Source organism: Camelus bactrianus, chromosome 1 (assembly GCF_048773025.1).
Source record: "Camelus bactrianus isolate YW-2024 breed Bactrian camel chromosome 1, ASM4877302v1, whole genome shotgun sequence".
NCBI lineage: Eukaryota > Metazoa > Chordata > Mammalia > Artiodactyla > Camelidae > Camelus > Camelus bactrianus.
Window position 1 is genome coordinate 19,461,275 of NC_133539.1, and position 12,451 is coordinate 19,473,725.

At 31.4% G+C, this 12,451-nt stretch overlaps 1 protein-coding gene across 2 annotated transcripts in view; it reads right to left on the minus strand.

Moving 5' to 3' along the window:
- The window catches only part of NCAM2 (neural cell adhesion molecule 2), a 436,725-nt gene that overhangs the window by 96,453 nt on the left and 327,821 nt on the right, over window positions 1–12,451 (minus strand). For both annotated transcript variants that reach the window (XM_010960127.3, XM_045520720.2), the window contains exon 10: window positions 1,857–2,044. In XM_010960127.3, the coding sequence (XP_010958429.2) occupies window positions 1,857–2,044 (188 nt within the window). The remainder of the gene's footprint in view (window positions 1–1,856; window positions 2,045–12,451) is intronic.

Genomic DNA, 12,451 nt, shown 5'->3' on the forward strand with positions numbered 1-12,451 from the left:
ATTCTTAAAAATTAGCAATTACATGACTATTATAATAAATAGTAAACAAAAATAATTACCAGGTACTATCCAGGCAACTGTAGATGCTAGTAATCAAAATTAGTCACAGTTATTATTGCTTTTGTTGTTGTTGTTGCTGTTGTTGTTATTTTGTTTTGTTTTATCTTTAAATTGGGTTAGTTACATGTCTATATTATTTACTCTGGATTTGAATTTAATTTTTGAAAATAGTATACACACCCACAAAAAACAGTGTAGCTCAAGGTCAGTGCTTTAACCACCAGATTACCTAGCTATGTATAAAAGTAACAACAATGGCAGTTTTCACTTTGGGGTGGGGAGGAATGCCGTTTAGGCAGAAGATTAAATGACATGAGAGCTTTATATGAGTAAGATATTCAAGTGTCAGTTCATAAAATGTTACTTGACATTGATTATGGAGAATTATGAGCTATTCTAAAAACTGAAAAGTGGCAAGGTGAAGTAAAGCACGGATGACGGATTAGTCTGTCATTTCAACATGAACTTACACCTGCCTGTTATGGACTGCATCGTGTCCTCCCACAGAATTCAACTATTGAAACCCTCATCTCTAATGTGACTGTATCTAGAGATAGAATCTTTGGGAAGGTAATTAAGGCTAAATGCGGTCATCAGAGTGGGGCCTGACTTTCTTATTAGAAGAAAAGACACCAGAGCTCGCTCTGCAGGTACAGAGGAAAGGTCACAGAGTGCACAGTGAGAGGGCAGTATCTACAAACCAATGAGACAAAATTCGCCAGAAACACTTCTGGCACCTTGAGATTGGACTTCTAGCCTCCAGAAATGTGTGAAAAAAAATGATTTCTCTTTTTAAGCCACCCAGTCGGTGGTCTTTTGTTATGGCAGTCCCCATGCTCAAATAAACTACCCCAAACTGAAGTCAAGTCTAACCTCGATTTTTCACTGTGGTTAAATACCTAAAGTTTAGATTAAATCTGCCCAAACGTCTCTCTAAAATTGATCTCCCTGTCAATTTGCCAATTGATAGTCCTTCTAATACAGATATTTAAAAAAGCAATTTAAATTGAAATAGATTTAGACAAAGTGGCTTAATTACCAAAGAGTCAGTCACCCAAACATTTGGGGGAAATGATAGCTAAATCCTTTTATCAACCAAATATTTTCCTAAGTTTAATTACTGGGTAGAAGAGTCAATATGGCACCAATGAGAATATCTTTAAGTTAATGCAATATGGCTATCAAGTGTTATTCTAAAACATGTGTTTTTAAAATGCATGTATATGGAATTAGTAGAGAAAATGTAGCATCTTTTTAGCTAAATAAGACTGAAGAAAATTCCCAATTGTTCTGAAAGCATCATAAATTGGAAGGACTCCTGATCACTGTCAAGTAAATCTGGTTTATTTAGTAACGTGTAACTATGTAGCCAGTAGACAGCAGTTATATATGCCACTCTAAGGAGCAGGAAGGTGTAATCACAGAACGAATGGCTACTAGCAACACTGAAGTTGAACTTTTGGCCTTCAATAACTGACAAATTTTTCTTTCTCCCTATATTTTCCTCTGATATAATTGTTTATTTCTCAAAAATAAATTCATGAAAAATAATGACGTTTGCTATTTACCCATATTTCTATAAAAGTAAATAGTGAGACATTAATGGACTATGATCCAAATGTATAAAATTTCTCTTCAAATTTCTCTTCATGAAATACACAATATGGTACACATACACTACAGGATAAAATATATGTTGTATACTACATTTATATATTAAGATACTGAAACGCATTCTAAAATAGTAGATAACTGCTAAAATAATAAAATTTGTTGATATATACATGAAGACTTACCTCTAATATCATTTTTCTCCCTGCACTATAAGTCTTTAAATTAGTGGTGTTTTTAGCTGGCAAAACTAATTTCTCTCTTCTCCAGTGGACTGATGCTGGTGGATTAGATTTCACATCACAGCTTATATTGATTGGATTTCCTTCCCAAGAGTAATAAATTGTTTGGTTTGATACGAACTTGGGAGCATCTGTAAAGCAATATAATATAACATTATAGACCTTTTCTTTAAGGTAAATAGTCACTTAATTAGTGAAAACAATAGTAATTATTGTTTGACTACAAAAAGAAACCACAGCAATTCTAATTTCATATATTTAATATGTGATATCAGAACTCATAAAAATATACTATTTGACTGTTTCATTAAAGCATTTTAATATTAATATAAAAACATTCAAAGTTGGTCAATTATTAAACTAGTTTAATAGTTGTTTGCTTTTAATAATCTGACAAAAATTTCTATCTAGTAAATTAATGGCTCTCTATGTAAGTGGAATATATTTCTGAAAACAAGCCACATTATAAAGTGATAATTCAAGATAAAAGTTAATAAAATCAGTGATCTTGCATCATTTTTTAAATCTTATCTTAGTTATATAATTCCTTCTATAAAATATTTTAAGGCAGATATAAAATCTCAATTGAAATAGCAATACCACAACTAAACAACAAATATTGCACTGAAATATCATTTCTAGTTTTTAATTACTAGACATGATTTAATTTAATCAATAAGTTAATTTAAATACTGAGTTCCTATAATGCTCTGTGAATCTTCAGGCATCTGGATCAGACCTCTTTAGTGATAAGTAAGAAAAAGTAGAAAACACATTATATAATTTTATTGAAATAATCTTATTGTGAAGACACACAGACATGGTTTTTCGTCTTGTTCCATGCTAGGACACAGACCGAATGCCAATCAATCATAACGTCAAGTCTCAGTATCTTGACTGTATAATTGAGAGGATTCATTTAAAAAAATTTACACAAAAGTATAACCCCAAATTAAGTGGTAGCTAAAATGTTGCTGATACTTATACTGATTATTGTCATTAGTAATATTAGAACTCAATATCCCTCATAAATTATCATTTCAAATTGTCTAAATTAAACGTTTTCTTTTACTACTCAAATTACTTAAAAATGACTTCCTCCCAGTTTTGTTACATCAACAGATTATATATCAGATATATAAGAATTATAATCCCCAGTACAAATGCATAAATGGTTATTTAAATATTCTTGTCCTATATATGCTTTACTGTATGTTTTTAATGCCAATCTCACACAGAAGTATAAAGTGTTTATTGAATGCTTCCTATACAACCATAAGCTTATGTATTTTATTCTATGTATCTTTTTAATAACCTTGTGAGGAAGATGTTATTCTGTTATAAGCATGAAGGATCTGGAGTAAGAGCTGTCAAGCTTATTGTAGTACTAAGTTGTAGGTCTGGAATATGAATCTGTGCAATTTTAACCAGAGTCCATTGTATTTCTGTTCAACCCAGCAACAAAATTATAATATTCAGTACTCGCAACATTTTAGTGATGTGGACTTCATCACACATTTTGAGAGGAATATAATTGGGACAATTCCTTAGGAGCATAAAAAGCCTTTAAAAAAAACTTCATAATCTTCATTCTACAGACCTGTCTTAGAAATCTTTCCAGAGAAAATAAGTAGAAATATTATCAAATGTTAATAGAAAGGACTTTCAGTGCATTGTCATACTAATAACAAAAACTCAGAATAACTTAATGTCCCCAAAAGGGAACTGGCTGGATAGTGACACCTATTGGCAGAGGTACTGAATATTACACAGACATAGTCGCATCTGGTTTTCCCTCAGCTTGCAACGTGCCTGCCCTTACCTTCACCTGACTGCCTCCAAAACTAGGCTCCACAGTAACCAAGCACAGCCTTTCCACAACTTTCAATGGTCAGTAAGGTTCCCTACTTTGTGCTCCCTCAGATTCTATGCTCTCTTTCAGCATAGTCATAGGAATTGGAAGGATCCATATGATTGCTTCTCTACCAAATCTGAATCTTATGTGTTAATGGATAAAGAAAATGATACCATATTTATTTTCTTTATCCATATATATATGAATATGCACAATGAAATATGACTCAGCCATAAAGAAGAATGAAATCCTGCCATCAGCCATTTGCAACAACATGGATAAAACGAGAGAGTATTATGTATGCTAAGTGAATTAAGTCAGGCAGAGAAAGACAAATATCATATGATTTCACTTAGATATGAAATCTAAAAAAAACCAAAACCAAATAAATATAAAACAGAAATCAACTCATTGATAAAGATAACAAACTGCTCTTTGCCAGAGAGAAGGGGTTTGGGGTAGTGGGCAAAATAGAGAAAAGAGATTAAGAGATACAAAGTTCCAGTTATAAAATGAATTAAGTCAAAGGATGTAATACATCAAGACCTGAAGAACACAGTCAATAATATAGTAACGACTTTGTATGGTGATAACAAGACATCCTGGTGATCACTTTTTAATGTATAAAAATATCAAATCACTATGTTCTAAACCTGAAAACTTATATAATTGTGAGTCAATTATACTTTAATTAAAAAAAAAAAGGTTTGTCTCGGTCATAAGCGTGTATCTGAAGATACTTTGTGCAAGATTTGTCTTGGTCACAAGCATATACTTGAATAACATAAGGTGCTTACTTGGTTCTCAGAACCATATGTCACATTTACTGGACATTAAATTGTCATTTAGTTTTTAATTCAATGGTTCAGTTAAATTGAACAGAATGTATTTTCAAGGAGAAAAGACAAAAAAAAGCTTTTTCAAAGCCGGTAAGATTAAGTGAAAAAAATCTAAGAACATAGAACAAACTAGGGGTGCAACTGTAAGGAAAGCCAAACTTCCTGATATTCAAAGTCAAAAGCTAAGGTACGTCTGCATCCATCTCTAGTTCTAGCTCTATCTATAAAATTTTTATTACTGCTTACTATATATGAAATATAAATTCTTTAGCATTATAATATTTTAGAGAGAGGTTTATGAATAATGTATTTGCATGTAAATATAGCCCAATATGAAAATCATACATGTTGATGTAATGATTAATTCCTGACTCACAGTATACTCTGTCCACAATACAGCATCTGTGTGTATATGTGTATTATTTATAATGTAACCATAAACTTAGGGCATGATTTGGCTTTTTTATAAAAGCAAGCAATTGCCACTAATTGCTTGCCTGATGATCTCAGTGGGAATTTAATTTGGAATTACTGATGCTGAATGCCAACGTGCTACAGGCAATACGTGCTATACTAAAAGCCACATTAAAAAATGTATTTGTGGTGTCAGATGGGAAAATGTTGACAACTCTCATCTACAATAAAACAGAAACCAAATTCCTGTACACTGTACGCTCTGTAAATATCAAAACAGTAGCAAGGCAGCAATATCCACTGGCACAAGACTGGCATGTTAATGAAATTGAACAATTGGTTTTGGGCTGCTTGTTAGAAAAAGGATGTGACTCTGGCAGAGGCAGCACACGAAGACTTCAGGCTAAAAAAATGCAGCCATATCTCATGTTGATAAATCAGAAATTTTAATTTTCAGAAAATTAGGCCTTTTCAGAAAAGTAGGGCTTTCACATCATGAAAGCCTTCAAAGGCTGTATGGAGGAAATAAATTTTGGCATCACCTGGAAATAAGTGAGTGTACAAATATGTACCTTTTTTTTTTTAAGATTTTGCATATAAATGGTATCATAGGATATTTGCCTTTCTCTGAGTCACTACATTTAATATGATAATCTATTTTGAATTTTGAATTAGTAAGAAATATTAAAATAGTGTATAAAATAAATCTGGTTACTGCTTATATAGATAAGATTTGTATTTCAAAGGTAATTTTAAAATAGCGCTGTCTTGCCTCCTTGTGATTAAGAATCTATGAATATGCTAAATCAGCACTTTGCTCTTGATCATCACAAGTGAATTCTTGCATTAAGAAAAAAATTGCCTGAAGTAATGCAAGATATCATTTGACATCTCAATAAAGAATAAATTTAATCCTCAAATGGGCATATTTACTAATATGTTAAAATATAATTGCCTTTTAAAACACTTCTTAATTATATTTTTTATTTAAAATGCATTTGCTATATAATTTTCACATCAGGAAAATTCACAGAAATTTCCCAAGTACAGCTCAATATTCAGCTTCCTATTAGGACATTGACGAATAAATTAGGTTGTTATCTGTTTCCAAATCACCGTTGAAACATTAAGACGTGAAACTATATCACATTGCTTCCCTCATTGTTAACTCTAACATACGCTGGGCATATTTTGGATATTGTGTTTTTATATCTGAACCTGATAAATGTAGATTAATAAGTATTTTGTTAAGTTATATTCACATATATTTTTCTTGAGTATATATACTGTCTCTAATAAAAGATTATTCTGGAATATATGAAGACTAAAGGGAATTGTTAATAAAAATATAAATAGGACATAACAAAAATACTAAACATAAATGCAAAAATGTCTTCTATATTCTAAAAATATCAAACATAAATACTGGTATCTTTCTCATTCTGTACTTTTTTCAACAAAGACATTCCAATTTTGATCTTTCCAGAAATATATATTATATATATATAAATAAACACACACAAACACATGTATATGCATATATGTATATACTTGAATTCATTCTACAGTGGACACATATATGCATCGTTTCAGAGAAATTTCAAGTTATCTGTTTTACTTGTTCGGAGGCATTAACTATTTGGAATTAAATTTTAAGTACCTTAATTTTTATTTTTTAAAAGCACAGAAAGTAATATGCTTAAAAGTTAAAAAAAAGTGTTATTTTTTACTCATATTTTCAAGGAAGCAAAACTCATTTTCAATTCTGACAGTATAGTGGTATCATATATTGTACTTGATCCCTTAAACAATGTCCTTATTTTATCTGAATTCTAAACTGAATCCATGTTACCATGAAAAGGATGATACAATTCTGTTTTTTCTACATACCTTACTCCTACAATAAATTGTTTAAAAATTAAATATATTCTCTAAAAGATTGGGATTGATTTAGCATTTTGTTGATTTTTTGGTTATATTTGGTTTGATACTTAAACCGTTTATCTATTTTTCCATTATTGCATCATCAATTTCAAACACTGCCATCATAAGTTACCTTGGGAAACAAAATATTACATTTTTCTAAATATTAATGATTGAACTGATTGCACATCTCTGGTTAAAATAATATCAAAGTTTACGTTTACTGACACGAATCCATTTGCAAATGCTGGATGTAATTGCTTAGTATAAAAGTTTTGCCACCCTTGCTATTCATCAACATTATATTTTGAGCTCATAAGAGGAAAAGAATCAGATGTCTAAGGCTTCCTCTTAAACATTCTGATGTGCACCTCTGGGAAGGGCAGCCACTGCACTAATTATCCAAAGTTATTACTGTGTGTCTCCTTAAGCTAAGCGCTGTTTAAACGTGGGGGATTCATGTCAACAGGAAATCCTTTGTAGTGGATCAGGCCGATGCAAAAGTAAATACTTCTACTGCAAGGCAATACATGGTACAATTGAAGTGGAATGGGTAAGGTTCCTGCCTCAAAAGGTATCAGCACTGACCCTAATTAGGATGTGCAGGGAAAGCTTCCCAAAAGAGGGTGGACTTTAACCTCTTAACATTTGTGAGCACGTAAACTATGTTAAGCACAGTGATAATTGCTTCCCATGGATTGTCCCAAGTCTTACAATAAGAATCTGGACACACACACATACACACACACACACAATAGTGGACAAACTACACTGGAAAACAGAATTTTGCAGTTGCTGTTTATAAGTAAAATATTGTACTGGAAATTGCTTTAGGTCTGCCATTAGATTTAAGTTCCAACTCAGCCAGATAGCAATGATATGATCTTTGTTTTTTGCTTATTAATTTGGATTTTTTATTTTCTTTTCCTTCTTTATAGAATTATTGAATTGAGCTGGTTTTCTTTATCTCTAAGACTTCACTAACAGAGAAAGCATGAGTCTGGCACAAGTTTTTAAAAATATAAAGAGGGTTATAATATTTACCATATAAAAAGAGGCAGCAGATCATATAAAAGGTGACATTTACTTTTGGCTAAAACTATATAAAACCCTTGAGTAATACTAATTATTTCATGTGTTTAAAAGCCTCTTGTTGGTAGTTTACCATATACACATACATATACTTACATGACTATATATATGTATTGAATATATTGAATATATATATACCTATTCATGAATATATAATGAAAATGAAGAATAATCTCTCTTTAATAAATGTCATTTTACTAAGTTAATATCTTTAAAACCAGAGAATTCACAAGAAAAAATAATATAAGAGGTCCTAGTTGGTGAAAAATATTGGAAAGTATATTATCTTCAGGCTTCCATGTCTAGTTAATGGTTACATGATTAATAAAAATGTATATATTACTGCATAGACTGTAAGAAGGGGATTTTTTAAACTGGATGTAAAGTGACTACAGACTTTAAAAATCAAGGAACTATGTTCTCTTAGCTATTATCACAGTGGACAGATCTCTAAGGAGATATTATTTAGATTTAATTAAATGGCAGCTGTTACAGGCAGAAGGCTGAGCTAGACCATTTCAACTGTACTTACACACATGACCTTGACTGAATTTCTGGTTTAAAGTGGCCAGCCTAAGAGGAAAGAGAAAGGCTTGCCAGGATCTGATTTTGTCACTTCTTCAATGTTGGGTCCAGGAAAAATATACTTCCAAGCATAGCAGGAGACATCAAAGAAACTTTAAGGACTTCCTTCAACTTAATGCAAAGTTGCTCCTGTCCTGATATTTAATTCTTTTCCTTTGGTTTGTTTCCTTTCCTTCCTTCCTTCCTACCTTCCTGTCATTTTACAAGACTTCCTGACTTGATTAAAAGCTTTTTACTTTCTCTTGTCATTTGCTCTAAGGCTCTGAAGTCCTTTTCTTTTTTTTTTTTTTTTTCCTGAACATGATTTATTGGTGGTTGGTTCCTGTGACCTGAGTATAGTCTCACTTCTTGTTGAGGGCTGGCCTGGATTCCTGAATTCTGAGTACTTGTGAGAAGACTGGAGCTGATCACAAAACACAGCACAAGCTGTGGGAACTGACGTAGAAAAATCTTTGACTTGAATTTTTACAGGTTCATGATTAATACAATCAGGCAACTCACTATTCAACCTCACTATACAAAGTACTATCCATTTTGTGAATAAAATTGAAAAGCCTTGTTAGGGTAAGCTTCACAATCAATGAAAAATAAATTTAAGTCTTTTAAACTGATACTGATAACACAGTATGTATTGCCCTTGTAAACAGTATTGGTATTATAGTATATTTGTCTTGCTTGCATGCTCTCCAAATTATTTACATACTGTGGTGAAGTACTATTCTTTCTTCTAGTCATCATATTCTATGATATAAACTTTTCAAATTTTCCTTTAATATTAGATCTTAAGAACCACAAATACTAGCAACAATAATTTTATTGTATAATAGAATATTCAATTTTAAAAGCTTTGGCATTCATTCCTCACCATAAATCACAGTATAGAAAGATACCGTTTGCTTCTGTCTATTACCTCCCCATCAAAGCCATAATCACTACCTGGCCAATTTTAGAAGTGCTGTCCTTACCAGCTTACTGGCCTACCAGTTTCTATTTTAAGATAATGTTATTATCCTGTTTAAACTTTTCCCAAAATTCTCTTCACACCTCTTAAATCGAAAACTTTTATGATGATTTATGAAGTTTGAAATTAGCTAGCCTATGTCTATTCCCGTGACCTTGACTCCAGGTTAACTCTGTTCCTTAAACCCTAACCATCCCTAACTCTCTCCTGCTCTCAGCCTTTTGCACTTGCTGTCTCATCTGTCGAACTACTTTTTTTTTTTTTTACATATTTCATATGAATATAGTTGTGTGTGCTCCATCCCCCTAATTAAAACATAAATTCCATGAGAGCAAAGGTGATGCTGCCTTTCTCACAGTTCTGTACAGCGCCTGACTTTATATTTGACACTCAGTAGATACTCAGTAAACGAGAGTTAATTGAAATGAATGAAAACATAGGAAAGTATGTATTCTAGATAATATCACTCTACTTAACAGAGGAAGCAAAGTGTAGAGATGTTTGCTTGAATTTCCTAAAATCACAGAACCTGGTACTTCAATCCTGTATTAAACTCCATAATCATGCATTGTCTTCCACAGACTCCTATTGCCTATTTTGTGAAGAAGCCAACCCCTTAACTGGCTAAGAATTAACTGTACATTTTTTAAAATATATCTAAAACACCTCGACTCTTTTTTCAGTCATTAAGTTTTCTCATTTGATTTATGCGGAGGGCAACTACCAAGGGAATATAAACTAATATATCCTTTGGCACATTTAGAGGGTAATTCAATTAATAATTTCATAGATTTAGTTCTGCTGTATGTTCACTCATATGCAGAATCAGCTACGGCAATTAACTGAATTCAGTCCATGTGTCATGGGAATTCTAATGGCTACATGGAATATGAAATTAGATGTGTGCTTACTGCCAACTAACCATACACTAGGTGTGCATTTCCTGTACTAAACTTGAACAGCCAAGTTATGAATAAAAGCTCAGCATATTTTATAGCCCTGAAGTCATAAGCATCATTTATATTAATATATTCCTATATGTGACTTCAAAGCATATGCTGAGTTTCTCTTTAATTTGACTGTTATTAGTGCCTTAAGTATTACTGATCACAAGAAAAGTTTGATCATAAGTAAGGTGAATTATTCCTCTTTCTATTATTCTTCTTTGCCTTGTCCTAATCTCTCTCCTCCTTAAATCATTCATTCAAATACTAATAAAAGTATTGCACCACCTATGGCTATTCTGTTCTCTGTTGTTGCTTTATATAATTGAATTTTCCAGAAAAGGCTACACTATTTTAAAGACTGTATTATGATGGTGATGATGATGATGATAATGCAGAATTTCACATACAAATTCAGGATACAAAGCTTAAGCGAATCTCTTTCACAAAAATTTCCGAGTTATCAAAAGAAGAGTGGCTGCTCATACAGATAAAGCAGTGTGAAAGTTGTTTTACAAATAACAATAATGTTATTTTCTTCAGAATTTGATTTAGTAGTAGTACATTCTGTAACACATGTAATTTGTGCTTATTGATGTCAAACAGCTTTAAAGTTTGCCCCATTATTAAAATTGAAAGGAAAACTATCATAAAATGCAAATTGCTTATCTAGTGATTTAACTTGATGTCTAGATCATTCATTTTATATGTGGTAAAAATAGCTCCACAAATTTAATTAATTCCTTAAACTCCCCAGCTCTATCAAACCCTGATGACTTAAAAAAAATCAAAAGCAAATTAAAACCTTTTCACTAGTATATCTTCAAGTCCTTGGCTGCACATCTAGAATGTTGCTTATTTTATGCATAATGGAGTGGCTGGGTCATAACAATGGAACACAAACAAGAAAAACTCAGTATTATTGCCTGCATCATCACTATCATCATCATCACAGTAGTATAAACAATGCTGGAGACAATGATGATGATAATAGCTAATGTGATGCTTATGACTGGCCATCAATATTTTAAGCATGTTATATAATTAACAAATTTAATAGCAATTACATTACCTTAGATAATATTATTGACACCATTTTACCTTTATATTTATCCCCTTTGAGCTGAAAGACTGAAATGTAGGAATTACGTAAACTTTTTCTACATCCTTTTAAGTCTCTTAATTGAAAACTGAACATTGGTAACAAATTGTCACATATTTGCAACTTTCAAATAACCAAAGTATTATTTAATTGGATTTAGATAATTTCTTTCTCCTTAACTACTGTTTATGTTGACATATATTGTATATATTTAATGTGTACTTAGTTAGAATAATTTTTTAGTTAAATAGGTGATAAATTATCATCAAAATTTAATGCTTTTTACATAATAGGGCAAAATAATTTGAGCCAAGTAGAATAAATAAAGCAATTCAAGTTATGACTAGAAATGAATCACATGTGATACATTTTGGAGCATTGCATCATAGTAAATGAAAACCAAAAAATGTACAGCCTCTCTTAAAATGATAGTTTATTGACATGGGTTTCCCCTTTTAGACAGTATTTTTTAAGCTAAAAAATGTGTACTCTTTATTTTTGTTTCCCTAGGGTGAATATACTTTAAGCACTAATAACTATCAATTTAATGAAAGAATACGGCAATAAATATAAAGCAGCTGGTACTATACTATTATGTACAACATTTATGTTACAAATATTTGATAGTTTTATAATAATATTAATGGATTTAATATTATCGGTTAATTTAAAAGTATAATTAAAAGAAGCAAGAACCCATTGAAAATCGTAGTCTGAATGTGAAACATCATACCTAACAAAATTAATCAAGGAAGCAATTTTTAACCTTTTATGTTTATTTAAAATTTTTTTTATTGTCAATTTGATTAAATAGGTAACTACA